This window comes from Elgaria multicarinata, chromosome 5, assembly GCF_023053635.1.
Source record: "Elgaria multicarinata webbii isolate HBS135686 ecotype San Diego chromosome 5, rElgMul1.1.pri, whole genome shotgun sequence".
In the NCBI taxonomy this organism is placed as follows: Eukaryota; Metazoa; Chordata; class Lepidosauria; order Squamata; family Anguidae; genus Elgaria; species Elgaria multicarinata.
The window spans coordinates 139313732-139332709 of NC_086175.1; the positions used below are offsets into that span (position 1 = coordinate 139313732).

Genomic DNA, 18978 nt, shown 5'->3' on the forward strand with positions numbered 1-18978 from the left:
CCATCGATTTGTCTAAAGGCAGGATGATGCTGGCAGTTTTATTTCATGGAGCTGTGCACTACAACCCCAAGATCTCTCTCTTGTTCAGTCACCGCCAGCTCAGACCCCAACAGGTTGTACTTGAAGTTGAGGTTTTTTCCCCCCAACGTGCATCACCTTACACTTGCTTACATTGAACCGCATTTGCCGTTTGGACGCCCGCCCTCCCAGCTTGGAGAGATCCCTTTGGAGCTCCTCACAATCCCTTTGCGTTTTAACAACCTTAAATAATTTTGTGTCATTGGCAAGCTTGGCCACTTCACTGCTCATTCCTAATTCCAGAGCGTTTATGAACAAGCACACACGAAAGTGGCGTTTTAAATACACATATTCTCTCATTAGATGGTAATGTGTGAATTGGCACTCTGAAAACTAGGGCTGTGCACCAGCCCCCCGAACCACTTTGTGGCCCGATCCAGAACTTTCAGAGTGGGCCCGAACCAGTTCAGGCCAATCCAACCCTCCCCCGACCCACTCCGGATCAGATCACAGAGTGAGATTCGAAGGGTCGGATCAAGATTGGCCGACCATTCCCCCCCCCTTCCCCACTTACTTGCTTCCATGGCGGAGGCAGGTAAGTGGGGAAGGGGGGACAAAATGGGGGCGAATAAGTCCCCCTCCCCCTTACCTGGCTCTGCTGTCTGCCACCGCATGGACCGCGGCGGCCAGGTAAGGCCCCCCTCCCCCACACCACTTACCTGCATCCGTTGCGATCCAGCGCCAGCTCTCAAACCGGAAGAGAAGGCCATGGCCTGCTCATCCGGTTTGAGGCCTGGCCCTCAGTTGAAGCCAGCGCCAGACTGCGAAGCTGGCAGGTAAGCCCCCTCCCCCCTGCCCCCTTACCTGGCTCTGCTGCTGCCACACAGACTGCGCTGCCGCCACCAGATAAGCTCCCCTCCCCCCACACTTCCCTGTCTTCGGAGCTCCGGATCGAGGCGAAGCGATCTGCTTTGTCGCGATCCGCTTTGTCTCAATCCGCAGCTCCCCTGACCCGATTCAGCTCCGCCTTCAGCGGAGGCGAATCAGGCCGCTTCGCTCCCGCTTCTACAAACCGAAACGGAGTGGAGCACAGCCCTACTGAAAACAGAGACAAAAATCTAATCCCATGGATGCCAAAAGGATGAAGTTCTTACACGTACAGAAAATGTTTGCAAGCTGTTATGTAGTACCTGAAACTGGCCACTCAATGGCACTGTAGCCCTGTGAGTGAACAGCAGTCACTTAATTAATTTAAGGAAATATGTACACAGATGGATATAGGAACATAGTAATCTGCCTCATACTGAGTCAGACCATTGGTCCATCCAGCCCAGTATTATCGACACTGACTTGCAGTAGTTCCTCAGGGTTTCAGGACAGGTTTCCTTCCTTCCCTACCTGGAGAAGATGGGTATCGAACCTGGGACCTTCTGCATGCACAACGTGCTCCATCACACTGAAGTCAGATGTCCATCCTCCTAGCACATTGCTGTCTCTCCAGAGCACTTACTGTGGCCCCCTCTGGGATGCGGTGGGGTGGAAACACCCTTCCCCTGGATGGCCTCCGGTTCTTTCTGCCACTGCAGGCCCTGCTGCTGCTGCTGCTACTATCCGTAAGCTTTTTCAAAAAATAAATGGAATTATATTAGGGTGACCATATGGAAAGCAATACAGGGTTCCTGTATCATTAATAATTGTATAGAAAAGGTAGTTTCAGCTGGTGTCATTTGCATGCAGCACCTGGTGAAATTCCTTCTTCATCACTACAGTTTATTTATTTATTTATTACATTTTATTTATTTTTTACATTTTTATACCGCCCAATAGCCGAAGCTGTCTGGGCAGGAGCCCTGCCCTCTTTTGTAGCTGGTCAATAGGGCAGGGCTCCTGCAACTTTAACTGTTGCGATGAAGAGGGAATTTCACCAGGTGCTGTGTACATGCAAATGACACCTGCTGAAATTCCCTTTTCATAGGGTGACCATATGAAAAGGAGGACCGGGCTCCTGTATCTTTAACAGTTGTATTGAAAAGGGAATTTCAGCAGGTGTCATTTGTATATATGGGGAACCTGGTGAAATTCCCTCTTCATCACAACAGTTAAAACTACAGGAGCTATACTAAATTGACCAGATTTAAAAGCGGGCAGGCTCCTGCAGCTTTAACTGTTGTGATGAAGAGGAAATTTCACCAGGTTCTTCATATATACAAATGACACCTGTTGAAATTCCCTTTTCAATACAACTCTTAAAGATACAGGAGCCCTGTCCTCCTTTTCATAGGGTCACCCTACTTTTCATCACAACTGTTATAATACAGGAGCCCTGTCCTCCTTTCCATAGGGTCACCCTATAAATTACATAACTTTTAGAGAGCGTGGGACATCTGGAGATGCAGTATAAAGTGTAAAAAGGATTGTAGTAATAGGTACTTTACAGCAAGGAAGGGGATTGTATTGTGAGTGGCCCACTCAGCTGGTTAGAAGCACCGGAGTGACAGGCAGAAACTCAGTAGGTGAAGTTCCCCTCAGCATTTGGAGATAGGAACTGCACCTGTTGAAGTTCTGGCTGTCGTACAGCCAATGTCCACTGCTACTGCTGAGAAACAAAGCCTATGAGCGGAACAGACCTAATCAGACACATGAGTTACTCTGTACTTGAGTTAGGGTGACCATATGGAAAGGAAGACAAGGCTCCTGTATCTTTAACAGTTGTATTGAAAAGGGAATTTCAGCAGGTGTCATTTGTATATGTGGAGAACCTGGTGAAATTCCCTCTTCATCACAACAGTTAAAGGTGCAGGAGCTATACTAGAGTGACCAGATTTAAAAGAGGGCACGGCTCCTGCAGCTTTAACTGTTGTGATGAAGAGGGAATTCCCTTTTCAATACAACTGTTAAAGATGCAGGAGCTCTGTCCTCCTTTTCATAGGGTCACCCTACTTGAGTAATGGTTGCTTTTTATTTTCAAGACGTTTTCCTTCCCGGCAAAGGGAAGAGGGGGCAGCAGATTTTACCAGGCCTGACAGAAGAATCTTCTCAGCTATTTCCAGGGTTAAAGACAAAAGGATGAAATCTGGGCCCTACCCGAAGGGAAGGAGGAATGTCTTGAAAATAAATGAGGTATATTAGGCCTCTGCCAGGAAACAAGGCCTCTGTGAGGACCAGGCCTGATCTACCTCAGACACACTGTTCAGCTTTAATAGTGGTCTTTTATTTTCCAAGACATTTTCCTTCCAAGGTGGAGGGAAAGGGGCAGATTTCACCAACTTTGACAGAAGGCTTTTCCAACAATTTCCAGGCCTAAAGAGAAAAAGGCTGGCATTGACCAGCCACTGAACGCTCCTCTTTCCTTCACCACATAGGACTCTACCTAGGGTGACCATATGGAAACAAGGACAGGGCTCCTGTATCTTCCTCACAACAGTTACAGCTGCAGGAGCCCTGCCCTTTTTTGTAGCTGGTCACCCTAGGCACAGCTCCTGCAGCTTTAACTGTTGCAATGAAGAGGGGATTTCACCAGGTACTGCATGCATACAAATGAGACCTGCTGAAATTCCCTTTTCTATTCAACTGTTAAATAGGGTGACCATATGAAAAGGAGGACAGGGCTCCTGTATCTTTAAAAGTTGTATAGACAAGGGAATTTCAGCAGGTATCATTTGTACATATGGAGAACCTGGTGAAATCCTCTCTTCATCACCACAGTGAAAGCTGCAGCAGCTATACTAGAGTGACCAGATTTAAAAGAGGGCAGGGCACCTGCAGCTTTAACTGTGGTGATGAAGAGGGAATTTCACCAGGTTCTCCATATATACAAAGGACACCTGCTGAAATTTCCTCTTCAATACAACTATTAAAGATACAGGAGCCCTGACCTCCTTTTCATATTGTCACCTTATGTTAAAGATACGGGAGCCCAGTCCTCCTTTTCATATGGTGACTCTAATCTACACCAAGCAGGATATTGCGCTATGAAAGCGGTATGAAAGTGGTATATAAGAGGCAGGAGCCACACTATTGCTTTATAGCGGTATTGAAGCGCACTGACAACTGTTGGGGCCCATAGACCCCTTTCATACTACTTTCATAGTGCTATATCCTGCTTTGTGTAGATTAGGCCATAATCATTCCTTTAAAAAAAATTGGGGGTTGGAGAGAAATAATAATAATAAAATCCCCCTAAATTGGCATAGGGCAATTTGGGATTCGGGTAAATTGGAGTCACAAAAGCCAGATCTTGTGGCCTTCACTTCCCTCTTCTCCACCCCTACGACATCTTCATTACCAGCAAAGAACAAGGCTATCATGTAGGAATCTACAAATGATAGATTCCCTTTAGCAAACATTTCTTCAATCATTTTAATGTATCAGTGCAAAACCAAGGCAATCTATCCTGTCTAAGGGCAAGAGATTGCAGAGGGGGATTGAGCCCCAAGGTGTGATAATCACCTCAAGGAGTGTTTTTGGACATTTGAGTCTTTAAGGGCACATCCTGTGCATGGGGGCTGTAATAGGGCAACCACATTAAACAGAGGACCGGGCTCCTGTATCTTTAACAGTTGCATAGAAAAGGGAATTTCAGCAGGTGTCCTTTGTATGCATGCAGCGCCACCTGGTGAAATTCCCTCTTCATCACAACTGTGATTGGACTTGAAGACCTTATAGGCCCCTTCCAACTCTACTTTAACAGATGATGATGATGATGATGATGATGATTCCACTTTTTCCCAGTACTGGGGCTCAAGGCGGTGTAGAAATGGTAATTTCAGCGGGTGTCCTTTGTATGCATGCAGCACCTGGTGAAATCCCCTCTTCATCACAACCATTAAAGCTGCAGGAGCCCTGCCTTCTTTCGTATCTGGTCATGCTAGGCAGGGTTCCTGCAGCTTTAATGGTTGTGATGAAGAGGGGATTTCACCAGGTGCTGCATGCATACAAAGGACACCTGCTGAAATTACCATTTCTACACTGCCTTGAGTCCCAGTACTGGGAAAAAGTGGGATAATAATAATAATAATAATAATAATAATAATAATAATAATAATAATAATAATTCATCTGTTAAAGATGCAGGAGCCCTGTCCTCCCTTCCATATGGTCACCCTAGGTTGTAGACCTTTATTTTCTGTGCACCCTAAACAGGTTTTTAGAACGTCACGTAGGACGCACGCACACAAAATGGCAACGCTAGCTAGCTGCTTAATGGTGTGATGCTACTAAAGGTATAATAGCAGGTTTAGGAGAAACCCCTACAAAGGGGCGGGGCTTGAGGTCGAGGGAGCCATTCAAGTCCGGGCTTCGGTTTGAGTGGCGGTGGAGCTGGTAGAACTGGAAGCAAGTGGCAGTTGGAGCTGTGAGGTGGCAGGAAATGGCCGCGGGGAGCCGTCCCTTGAGGCCTCGCCGCCCTTTCCCGTGCTGCGAGTGGGGAGTGTCAGGCCCTGGGGCCTTGCTTCTCCTCCTCCTTCTGCACCTCCTCATCCTGGGTGTGTAAAAAGGGAGGGAGGCTATAGGGGGTCCCCCAAACCTTTGGGGTACTGCCAGATGTGGGGAGCAGGTAAAGCGTTTTAACATTGGAGCTCAATTCCAGAATTGGATTTCTACGCCAGCACTAAATCAAACAGTGCCTCTGAGCATCTGCAGAGTGCCTGAATAAACATCTGGGATCAAGAAGGGGAGCATCCTGACAAGATCGATCCTGAGCATGTCAAAAGACCTCACCACCCTTTGCTTGTGTCTCAAAGAAACAAATGCTCATGAAGACCTAGCAGCCCAAACTTATTTTCTGTCCACATAGGGGCATGTTGCTGTTCAGACATATCCAGAGGAGAAGAACAGCTTGAAGAATTTTTATTTATTCAGTACATATTTATACTGCCCTACAGCCTAAGCTCTCTGGGCAGTTTACAACTAAAACCATGAAATCCAATTTAAAACTTTAAATTCATTTAAAACCAGAATAAATTACAGTCCAGGGAAGGCTTGTTTAAAAAGATTATTTTTAAGAGGCGTTTAAAAGATAATACATTCAAGATGTTGGTTGTAACCTATTTAGCCTTACACAGCTTGGGACCACAATACCATGTACATTGATGGTGCTATATAAATAAATAATAATAATAATAATAATAACGCCTCTCCCAACATGAACCTGCACTGTTCATGTACACTGCGCTCAACATCTAAGGTCCTCCTCCGAGTGCCTACTCCGACGGAAGCTTGGAGGATGGCAACAAGGGAGAGGGCCTTCTTGGTGGTGGCCCCCCAATTATGGAATGATCTCCCTGATGAGGCCCGCCTGGCGCCAACATTGCTATGTTTTCAGCGCCAAGTCAAGTCTTTTCTCTTTTCCCAGGCATTTAGCAATATGTGATGAGCTTAACCGATCCCGGATCTGTTTTTAGGTTCGGCTGACATCTTACAGATATTTTTAGATGTATGTTTTTGTGTATGTTGTATGTTTTTATGATTTAAAATTTTGCATATCATTTTTAATTGTTTTAATCTTATGTAAACCACCTAGAGAGCTTTGACTATGGGGCGGTATAAAAATGTAATTAATAATATTAACAACAAATGGCAGAAGGAAGGCACAGAGTGCTTGCCAGCAAAATTACTCCACTTTTCAGTATAAAACTCACATCTCTTTTAGGGTATCACCCTGCATGCATGCCTGGAATTTGTGAACCGCCCAGAGAGCTCCGGCTATTGGGCGGTATAGAAATGTAATAAATAAATAAATAAATAAATAAATAAATGTAATAAATAAATAAATAAATAAATGCAGGTCTTGAAATTATGAATCATTTTTATTGTATTATTAAGGTGCAGTAATGCACTTTTTGTGTACTTTTTCTCACAGGAAATCTGTGATAGATTCTCTTCCCATTTTGCAGACGAGCAGTAAACGCCAAATTGGGAGGTGACAATCCTAAGCGCATGTAACTGGGAGCAGACTCTATTGGAAACAGTGGGTGTTTCTTCTGAGTTAGCATGCAGGGGGTTGGACTGTGTTTGTATGCGTGCTTACTTGAGACTAGCCCCATCAAAACCAGTTGGACTTAACTGCAGAGTAAATATACTCAACCCTGGACACTTGGGGTAAGCCCCACTGTCCTCAGTAGTGTTTATTTTCAAGTCAGCATGCACTGGGCTGGGCTGGGAAGTGGAGGCTTGCTCCCCCAGACTTCTTGGCTGCATAGGAACAAGAGTGCTGGAGCCCTTGGTTGACCACCAAAGTGCCATCTGCCACGCCACTCTCTGGCTCAAAAGGCAACACGTTTATGGCAAGTGTCTGGGCATACATTCTACATTTTTAAAAAACTGCTTTCCTTTCTAGGCTTCGTGGAAGCTACAGAATACCGTTACTCTGAAGTTATCATACCCAAAGTTTTTGGACCTAAAGTTGAGTTCCAGACTAAGGTAATTTTTCTTGCACTGCAACAGCCTACATGCATTGATTAATATTCTGTTAATAATCTAATACCTCCTACCCTGGCCAGTGTGACGTAGATGGAGAAAAACCTCTTAGGCTCTAGGCCAGTTTTTCCTACTCTGGGAGCTCCATCAGACGAGTGTTTTATTGCATGCTCGTTACTGAGCACTCACGGATTTTCACGGTCCCTCTCACAACATCGTTTGCCTCCCACGCGCCTCCCGAGGCCTCTTCTAGCCTTCTTTGCACCACAAAACAACGGCCCAGTAAGTCCGATTTATTTTTAAAGACGTAAGTTGCCGCTCTCTCCTGCTGTGTGCAGGAGAAGCAGTGGGATCAAAACGGCCCACTGAACGGGCCACGTGCACGTGGTTTACTTCGACCATAGCTAGTCCTAAGGTTTATCCCAGGATTGTCCTGGGGTCAAACCTGTTCATCTAGGTGCCACACAGGGCGTCCAGCGCTCAGGCAGGGACGGACCCGGGATGATCCTGGGATAAACCTTAGGTCTAGCTACGGCCAATCTCTTTCAAAAGAGGAAGTAATGGGGGGACAAACAGGATTTCCCCCTGTATGATGATGAACCTCTGGGTCCCTCCAGATCAGTGGAAGCTGGTGACTCCACTGTCAATGGGGCAGTGAATCCGCTGTGTTTTTCATTCAGAACCAGTTAGAATCTAAAGGAGGTATCCAAGGTGTGGAATCCACCCCCACCCCCAAATAGGTTCAGCACCTTGGACACCTCCTTTAGAGTTCTCTGGCTCTGACTGAAATCTGGCATGGATTCACTATCCCACTAACATCAGAACCCACAGCCTCCACTGCCCCAGCACCGTTGGACTCCCATGACTTGTGGCCATTGGCTTTGCGTAAATAAATAATACACATGGACCAGCTGAAGAACGATAAGGAGGAGTGGTGGTGGTGGTGCAGGTGGTGCAGGAGCCCTTCCCGCATCCCGCCAATGCAACATATACGTTATGATGGGACAAGGGAGAGGGCTTTCTCTGTGGGGGCACCTGAAAGAGCGGGTCCCCGTGGTTCGCTGAGTGGTGGTCACAGACTCTCAAGACACCATTTCTCTCTCTTTAGAAGGTTTATTACAAGCAGCGCTGCAGGGTGACAGTCTCAGAAGACCTGAGGAACTGCCCAAGAATTTCAGGAAAGGCTAGCATATTTATAGGGTCAGTTCCCTTCAGATACAATGGCAGAACCTTCCCACCAATCATAATCCAGCTCTGCAATTCACTAACCAATGAGAAGCAAAGCATTTAGGCATGTACAGAGTTTAAGTACTTCTCTGACTAGAATACCATACATATATGGGTATTGCAACAGCTACAGGAAATACATCTCCATCTGTTTCTTTTATCGGTTATCTTGCCTTGCAGACATCTTACTCCACCCTACGACTGCTGGTGTGGACACCGCCTGTCTTGTGACACGGTTTCAGCATCAGCTTAATCGTGAAAGCAATTTCAGCATTAAAAATACGTTTTAAAGAAGCAGGAAGCCATGAACCCAATGGTTTACATAGCTAATGATTTATAGAGCCATTTCCCTATACTTATGGGCATAGTCAAAGAACCACCCAGCTTGATTTCCTCGACAGCTTTCTCTGTGGTGGCTCCCCGGCTGTGGAACGCCCTCCCCTGGGAGGCCCGACTGGCGCCAACGTTGATTGCATTTCGACGCCACGTGAAAACACGGCTTTTTAACAAAGCCTTTGATGGCTAAACTCACTGGCACGTTGCTTTAACTGTTTTAACTGCATCTATTGCTTTTAAATTATATATTGTTTTAACTTGGATTATGGTTTAATTTGTTTTTAACTGTGTATATTTATTGTTTTATACTGTATGTTTTTATCTGTACGCCGCCCTGAGATCTTAGTGATAGAGGGCGGGATATAAATATTTTAAATAAAGAAATATACTTGGGCTACAGGTCACTGAACCTGAAGCTAAAGGATTAATGTGGACCTGAAGAAGGTGGGAGGGAATGACCCCTTAGACTCTATTTTAATAAAAGTTTTTTTTAAAAGGATTCTCCGTCCCTCTGTTCTCTAGCTCTAAAATATCATTTTTGAGATGGGATGGCCAGAAATACTCATACAATATTCCAAATTTGGGTGCACCATGGATTTGAAGAATAGGATTTTGATGTTTGCTTTTTTATTCTGATCCCTTTCCTAATAATTCCTCGTACTTTCCCACTCCCCCACCACCACAAAAAGAGTTGTGGGAATCCAATCTATCCTGCTAGTTAAACTAGCAAAGAATAGGGTGACCCTATGAAAAGGAGGACCGGGCTCCTGTATCTTTAACAGTTGCATAGAAAAGGAAATTTCAGCAGGTGTCATTTGCATATATGGAGAACCTGGTGAAATTCCCTCTTCATCACAACAGTTAAAGGTGCAGGAGCTATACAACAGTGACCAAATACAAAAGAGGGCAGGGCTCCTGCAGCTTTAACTATTTGTTTATTTATTTATTTATTACATTTATATACCGCCCCGTAGCCAAAGCTCTCTGGGTGGTTTACAAAAATTAAAAACAGTAAACATTGAAAAGTATACAAAATTTAAAACCATCAAAAACATAAAAACAACAGTATCTGTTTAAAAACAACGTTTCTGGAATCCCCTCTAGAGTGACCAGATACAAAAGAGGGCAGGGCACCTGCAGCTTTAACTGTTGTGATGAAGAGGAAATTTCACCAGGTTTCCCATATATACAAATGACACCTGCTGAAATTCCCTTTTCTATGCAACTGTTAAAGATACAGGAGCCCTGCCCTCCTTTTCAAAGGGTCACCCTAGCAAAGAATCAAAACAGTGAAAACGGTGGGAAAGTAATTCACACAATAATTCAAGAAAATGGTTTTACCATAATGCTGATCATTCTTTCACGTGTGGTGGCTCTGTAAAAGTGATTTTGGGGGAAATAGTAAATGAAGTTCGTTCTCAGTAGAACTGAAGTCCCTTTCTTGCCTGGTTCCCAGCCATCCTGAGCGGCATCCTAGAAGGCCTTTTAACCTTATCCATACCTAGGGTGACCCTATGAAAAGGAGGACAGGGCTCCTGTATCTTTAACAGTTGCCTAGAAAAAGGAATATCAGCAAGTGTCATTTGTATATATGGAGAACCTGGTGAAATTCCCTCTTCGTCACAACAGTTAAAGCTGCAGGAGCTATATTAGAGTGACCAGATTTAAAACAGGGCAGGGCAACTGCAGCTTTAACTGTTGTGATGAAGAGGAAATTTCACCAGGTGCTGCAGGCATACAAATGACACCTGCTGAAATTCCCTTTTCAATACAGCTGTTAAAGATACAGGAGCCCTGCCCTCCTTTCCATAGGGTCACTCTAGCAAAGAATCAAAATAGTGAAAACGGTGGGAAAGTAATTCACACAATAATTCAAGAAAATGGTTTTACCATAATGCTGATCATTCTTTCACGTGTGGTGGCTCTGTAAACGTGTTTTTTTTTTGCGGGGGGGGGGGGGAACAGTAAATGAAGTAAACCGCCCAGAGAGCCCTGGCTATGGGAGCGGTATATAAGTGTAATTAATAAATAAATAAAATAAGTTTGTTCTCAGTAGAACTGAAGTCCTTTTCTTGCCTGGTTCCCTGCCATACTGAGTGGCAGCCTAGAAGGCCTGGCTTTGCATTGTCTTTTAACTTTATCCATACCATACCATTTCTTTTATGTCAACGTGCTTCAGCATTTCATGCATCTTTCTACAGCCTAGTATTTTATGTATTCAGTTAATTAGTTTGCTGTTCAAGTTGTGTTATTAATACATTGGAACAGGGTGACCCTATGGAAAGGAGGACAGGGCTCCTGTATTTTTAACAGTTGCATAGAAAAGGGAATTTCAACAGCTGGGCCAGATCTACACTACTGCTTTAAAGCACTTTATAACAGTTTTGACAACTGTATATGGAGTGTGTCCTGGGCCCCAACAGTTGTCAAAACTGTTATAAAGCGCTTTAAAACAGTGGTGTAGATCCTGCCCTGGTGTCATTTGTAGGCATGTCGCACCTGGTGAAATTCCCTCTTCATCACAACAGTTAAAGCTGCAGGAGCTATGCTAGAGTAACCAGATTTAAAAGAGGGAAGGGCACCTGCAGCTTTAACTGTTATGATGAAGAGGAAATTTCACCAGGTTTTCCATATGTACAAAGGAGACCTGCTGAAATTCCCTTTTCTATGCAACTGTTAAAGATACAGGAGCCCGGTCCTCCTTTTAATGTGGTCACCCTACAGTATGTTACCATAAATGTTTACTCCAAATTCCTATTGAGTTCAATTACTCCCAGGTAAATTGGCATAGAATTGCAGCCTTAACCTGTTTAAAAATAAACAAACTCAAACTGGAAATGGACTTCTATATTTTTTTAAAAAAAAAAGACAGAGAAGGAGAGCAAAAGATTAGAAGAAATTCTTGAACACATGTGGAGTAGACAAGTACTTTCTTGTTATGTGAAATCAAAGGGAGGAATTGGTTCACATTTTAAGTAATTGTATTTTTCACTTGTTTAGAAAGAAGTGTCTTATCTAATGAGAATTGAAGGAGTTAACAGGATTGTTCACCTTCATCAGAAGTAAGTGATTCCTTTTCCCTAAGCTCTTAGGGTTTTGAGGAGAAGAGTCCTATTCTTTTAAGTGTGGATAGAATGAACTCACACACAATGAGTTAACAAGCCTCCAGTTTAGATGTGTGTTAGCAAGAGCAGGAACAATCGCTGGTATTTTGTTTAGGCTGATTTATTGGAACTGTGATTATGATGGCACAATTTAGTGTGCCTCCAAAATTAATGAATTTACAGATGGTTATAATTGTAAGGATGATTATCTTGAAAACGACTTCTTTAGAATAGGTTAGGATTTGTTCCAAGTTAATTGTTTTAGGTGATATATTAGCTGTATACTCTTGAAGGTTGTGTCCTTCTAACTTCATGCATGTGCAGCAGTAGCAGTAGAGTTAATTTTTCAGTGGGTGTAAGTAAAATGTCAACATGGGTATTTTAATTCAAATTATGAATAGATGTAAAGCATGGTCAGTAAGTTGCTGATTCAAGAGACAGCATTTAGAGAGCAAGTACATTCTGCATTTCTAATAATTGTTTACATGCAGATCCTTTATATTTCGGAATATGCCTATTTACACTTTTGATTCGAAAGGAAACCGACAAAAAGATCATCCGTATTTTAAGGTACATTTTAGGATAAAGGTTAAAGCAAGTTGGAAACTTTATTGCTTGGTCTTGCATTTTTGAAAACCGAAGTGGAGTTGAATATGCTAGACATGGCTGAACAAAAGGTTAATGCTGATTTTCACTCTATCTATATAATGGTTAGCTGTTGTAATACAGTACAAAAATGAGCCAAGCATCCATTTAAAAAAAATAATTCTCTGCTCAGCAGAGTTGCTGAGGTTTTTGTGAGGTTTTGATGCATGTAAATGAACTTCTTATTGATCAAACGTCAATGAACTGCCTTTCATGATGGCCAATTTGCTCATTCATTCTTTCCTTTAGGCAAAAGTGGTCTTCCAAAGCAGTTTGCAGCAATTAATTTAAAATGCAATGACCAATGCTGGGTGCTGTACGTAAATGAGAAAATGACACAGGCCCTGCTGGCAGGCTTTTATAGGGCACAGCTACTGTAGCAATCAAAATTATAGCAATCAAAATGATACCAATCATTTTAGTTAACGTCTCTTAAATGTTTTCATGTCTCCTTGGCCTGTTTAAGTGATGATGGTTAAAGCATGAAACAGTCTCATACTCACATTGCCCTAGCCAACATTTAAACATAATGCCTGAATCCAATGAACGACATACACATGAGAAACAGCAAGACTTTGTGTGATGATGTACCTAGCTAGAAGGGCGCCATAAACCTCATTCCTCCTGACTATTACGTAGGGTGACCATATGAAAAGGAGGACAGAGCTCCTGTGTCTTTAACAGTTGTATTGAAAAGGGAATTTCTGCAGGTGTCATTTGTATATATGGAGAACCTGGTGAAATTCCCTCTTCATCACAACAGTTAAAGCTGCAGGAGCTATACTAGAGTGACCATTTTAAAAGCGGGCACGGCTCCTGCAGCTTTGAACTGTTGTGATGAAGAGGAAATTTCACCAGGTTCTCCATATGTACAAATGACACCTGCAGAAATTCGCTTTTCTATGCAACAGTTAAAGATACAGTAGCCCAGTCCTCCTTTCCATAGGATCACTCTATATTAGGCACAATCCTGCCACCAAGGGTTGTGCGCTTATAGTCCCAGTTCAGATCATTGCCAACACTCCTGATAATCTTCTTGAAAAGTGAGAGGGAGAAGCACGGGGCTAATTCAGGCCGCTCCCACACCTCCTAAAGAAATAATGAATCACCCAGTTTTCTGTGTGGCTCTGCACATGTGTAACCTCAACTGCTGAGTATAAAATCAAAAGCCATGGTTGTGGCAGGTGGCCCCACTGCTGCACATGCATACATTCAGTCAGGGACAGCCTCTTGTTAATTGCCTAATGAAGAAAATGTCTCAGCGCCCCCCCCCCCTCGGATCTGACACTTAACTGGGTCTTCCTTGGCTCAGTTCAGACAACACGTTAGTCAATGCAGAGTGAAAACTCCATACAACATGTTCTAACTCCACCGTGGTGTGACTGTGGGCTCCCGTGGAGTTAAGTGAAATCCATTGTGATGTTTGATTGACACTTTCTCCACCCTCTCTCCTCCCCCGATCCTCCCGATGGTATCCCATCAGCCATTGCTGCAAAAAAACAATCCCGGTGGCTCCTTTCATAGAATCATAGAACAACAGAGTTGGAAGGGGCCTACAAGGCCATCGAGTCCAACCCCCTGCTCAGTGCAGGAATCCACCCTAAAGCATCCCTGACAGGTGGTTGTCCAGCTGCCTCTTGAAGGCCTCTAGGGTGGGAGAGCCCACAACCTCCATAGGTAACAGATTCCATTGTCGTACTGCTCTAACGGTAGGGTGACCATATGAAAAGGAGGACAGGGCTCCTGTATCTTTAACAGTAATGTAGGAAAGGGAATTTCAGCAGGTGTCAATTGAAGTGGGTGAAATTCCCTCTTCATCACAACAGTTAAAGCTACACTAGCTATAGTAGAGTGGCCAGATACAAAAGAGGGCAGGGCTTCTGCAGCTTTAACTCTTGTGATGGAGAGGGAATTTCACCCTCTTCAATTGACACCTGCTGAAATTCCCTTTCCTACATTGCTGTTAAAGATACAGGAGCCCTGTCCTCCTTTTCATATGGTCACCCTATCTAACGGTCAGGAAGTTTTTCCAGATGTCCAGCCGGAATCTGGCATCCTGTAACTTGAGCACCTTATTCTGCGTCCTGCACTCTGGGAGGATCAAGAAGAGATCTTGGCCTTCCTCTGTGTGACAACCTTTCAAGTATTGGAAGAGTGCTATCATGTCTCCCCTCAATCTTCTCTTCTCTAGGCTAAACCTGCCCAGTTCTTTCAGTCTCTCTTCATAGGGCTTTGTTTCCAGACCCCTTTCACTGATCTTGCCAGCGAACTCTGTAGCCAGTGGGAAAACTCAACTCAATGCAATGGAAAACTCCACGGAGCCCTCCACACAACAGAACTGTTGCTCAGGAACTCTCCTCTGCACAGCGTGGATATTCTGCATGGGGTGTGGGGTTTTTTTTAAAAAAAAAATCCACTGTTGCGGGGAGTTTTCCTGCCAGACAACACATTTCTCAATGGTGGTGTAAAAACTCCACATGGAGTTCTAAAACCACCGCTGAGAAACGTGTTGTCTGAACTGAGCCCTTGTGTTCATTTAAAAGAGAAGCAGCTCTTGTGGCTGAGCCCATCAGAAGTCCTTGAGTTCTCTGCCCTCTCACTGTAGCCTTCTTAGGCATTTCCTTGGCCTTAGCTAGACCTAAGGTTTATCCCGGGATTGTCCCGGGGTTGTCCCTGCCTGCTCCCGGGATATCCTGTGTGTCATTTACATGAACAGGTATGATCCCGGGACGATCCCGGGATAAACCTTCAGTCTAGCTAAGGCCCTTCATAATAAGTTCCGATCCAATTGCATCACTTTTCATAGAATCATAGAATTGCAGAGTTGGAAGTGGCCTGCAAGGCCATCAAGTCCAGCCCCCTGCTCAATGCAGGAATCTACCCTAAAGCATCCCTGACAGATGGTTGTCCAGTTGCCTCTTGAAGGCCTCCAGTGTGGGAGAGCCCACAACCTCCCCAGGTAACTGATTCCATTGTCGTACTGCTCTAACAGTCAGGAAGTTTTTCCTGATGTCCAGCTGGAATCTGGCTTCCTTTAACTTGAACCCGTTACTCCGTGTCCTGCACTCTGGGAGGATCAAGAAGAGATCCTGGCCCTCCTCTCTGTTACGAACTCTGATTTGTGTAGGTTAGCAAACATTCCTAACCTTGACCTATGCTTTGATCTGCTATGTCTTATTCAATTTTGTTCTAAACCATTATGACGCAACATTTTTGAACCTTGCAGGTTGATTGCTATTATAGTGGCTATGTGGAAGCAGCCCCGGATTCTGACGTTGTCCTCTCTACCTGCATTGGGCTTTGGTAATGGCTATGTGCTATGATGGATGGTTTGAAAAGATGGCTGTTGATCTGGGTATTAAGATAACAGAAGGGTTCTGCCCCTTCAGCTCTTCTTAATGTCAGGCCTGTACATCTTGTAATGTACCAGGCTGAACACTGTACATCCAACAGGCGTTTTTCAGTGCTGGGCAGGCTTAGAAATATAAAATTGCTGGAAATTTTGAAGCCATGGGAAAAATACAGTCCCTCCCCCAGGGGGAGGGGGGAGGCGTTCAGAAAAAAAAAGGAAATTTTTGGAAAAATTGGGGAAAAAATATAATATTAGCACTTTTTACAAGTTGAAAGTCACTTTTTTACTTTAGGAATATAAAATGTAATTGTGTACAAGCTATGAAATTATCACAATTGGTGTATTAAAAGTACAGTATATTCAAGCAATTTGAATTTACTTTTTTAAAATTTTTACTTTTTTTTGGTAACAAATGGAGCTACAAGCTCCTGAACTGTAAGAAACACCTGAGCTGTAAAGAACCTCTTTGGTTTTTCCAGTTTATGAGGAGCAGGCAAAAAAACATTCAAAAACAACAGAGGAAACTATCAACATTAGTAACAAAGAAAAATATTTATGTCTCCGCTAGTCCTCCACAGTGTCAAGCGGACATAAAGCACCCATTCCCATAAAAAGAACTGAGAAAAAGGGGGGACCAAGATTCAATGAATATGCATGAAATTTAATCAGACTCGTTTTCTGAGCTATTGCGATCAGTATCCATTTCAGTCTCTGCTTCAGTGGCAGTGCCCCCTAGAGGCAGAAATGCATCTTGCTCTTGCATTTGAGAGTTATATAGTCTCAATTTGCAACCTAGGACTCGCTTGTCCTCGGTGCACAGAAATTGTAATAATCTGATACGCTACATAGTTTTTAGAAATCATTTGGAGAAGTAATTATATGAATACCTTGTTGTAAACATTTTATTCACCATGCTAAAATAAAACATTCCATAATTCATTTTTCTTCCTTTTTTTCCTTTCAATTTTTCCAATTTTCCAGAAAAAAACAAATAAAGGCTCCCGGATTTTTCCGGGTTTCCCCCTTCCCAGGAGTTTACATCTTTAGGAGGTTCGCTTGGCACCTACATTATATGCCTTTAGATGCCAAGTGAAGACCTTTTTATTCTCCCAGCATTTTAACTGTCTATAAATAAATTTTAACTCGGTGTTTTAAATTTGTATTTTTGCATTGCTGCTGTTTTTATCCAGTTGAGCTTTTATATTGTATTTTATATTTTGGTTTTATGCTGTTGTTTTATACTTTGAATGGTTTTAATTTTTGTGAACCGCCCAGAGAGCGGTATAGAAATGTAATTAATTAATAAATAAATAATAAATAAATAAATTAGGCAGGCTGTAGAAAACAAGGGCAATTGTCATACTCTGATAGGCTGCGAAACACGTTTGGTGAGTTATGTTCAGCTTGGGAGATCCTAAGATGGACAAATCTGCTTTCTGTTTCCCCTATACCCCACAAGGTCTGTTTGAAGGGATCTACACTAGTAGTTAGAACGTGTCTTACTGTTTTTAAGTGTGGATTTGGTAGTATTTCGCCACATGACGTTCAGTTTGAGACGTTTTATTGTTGTCTGTTCTCCGTTTTTTGTTCTGAACTTCTCTGAAATAAGTCGTTCTATTTGGTACGATGTGGTCGATTTCATCGTATTAAATAGGTTTCCTGTAATTCTTAATTAGCCAATCACATTCCTGGGGGCATGTTTATGTAATTTCTGTGCCCAAAGTTGGAGCCGGGGCTTTTTTCGAGCCTCTTTTTTGCAGCCTTTTTTTTAGTTTCAGTTTTGAGAGGCTGCTTCCTGGTTTGTTTGCCGGTGGAGAGAAGAGGAAGTGGAAGGGGAAATTGGCAGACGGGGTGGGGTGGGGGGAAGAACAAACGGATTTGTTTTCTTAGTGTGGCCAAAGGGAATGCATTCCCAAGGAAAGAGAAAAGTAAGTAAACGTTTTAAAAACTGCTACGTTTTAAATCGTTCAAAAACAAAACGTTCAATGACTGTAAAAACAACATTTCATGTACTAGTGTAGATCCCCTCCAGGTGTTTGGATTCTGACCAAAAAATAATGTGTATAAACTTAACACACATAAACAAGTCATTAAGAAATTATGGGAAGCTGACTGTTATTAAAGGCTGTAAGTATTATCCTCGTTATAACTGCGATCACACAGAACTTCCTCTCTAGCTAGGAATAGGTATGTGCGTCTCTGCTTGATTCGCTTCTCTTTTGACGCTTTTACAGAACGCTCACTGACGTATGCTACCAGCATTAACATCGTCAATAACAATAACAACAATAACAAAAAGTAATTCTTAAAATGAGTGCTTTCAAGTGTTCAAAGTGTTTCACTTGTAAGTTGAGCCAGGGCATGTCTACACCAGCCCTATATCCCGGGATTGTCCCGGGATCGTCCCTGTGCATCCAAATGCCACACAGGGGATCCCAGGAGCAGGCAGGGACAATCCCTCCATTTTCCTGGTATAACCCTTAGGTGTAGAAAGGGCCTCAGTTGACATTATTATCCCCTATATTGCGGATGGAGTGACTGAGGCTGAGACGGGGCAGCTTGCCTTAAGTTCGTAGCAGGGCTGAGATTTGAACCAGGGACTTCCTGATTTGCAACTTAGGGTGCAACCCTATGCATGTTTAGACAGAAATAAGTCCCACAACTACTAGCTTCCCGAAGGCAGCATGGATGCCTGGGGGATGCTGGGGTTTGGATTTATTTATTATTATTTTATTTATTAAAACATGTGTGTCCCATTGGGATCTCAGGGCGGTGTACAGATAAAATCAGAACAATGTAAACATAAATACACACAGCTAAAAAGTTATTAAATTGTTAACAAGTTAATAACAGAAATTTTTAAAAAGCAATAAAAACAAT

At 43.2% G+C, this 18978-nt stretch overlaps 1 protein-coding gene across 1 annotated transcript in view; it reads left to right on the top strand.

Annotated features, from left to right (window-relative positions):
* The first annotated feature begins 690 nt into the window (after nt 1-690).
* Nucleotides 691-18978, top strand: part of LOC134399723 (disintegrin and metalloproteinase domain-containing protein 29-like) — a 66653-nt gene continuing 48365 nt past the window's right edge. Inside the window, exons 1-5 of the mRNA XM_063127809.1 lie at nt 691-708; nt 1605-1631; nt 11998-12059; nt 12593-12671; nt 15973-16049. Of these exons, the coding sequence (XP_062983879.1) occupies nt 691-708; nt 1605-1631; nt 11998-12059; nt 12593-12671; nt 15973-16049 (263 nt within the window). The remainder of the gene's footprint in view (nt 709-1604; nt 1632-11997; nt 12060-12592; nt 12672-15972; nt 16050-18978) is intronic.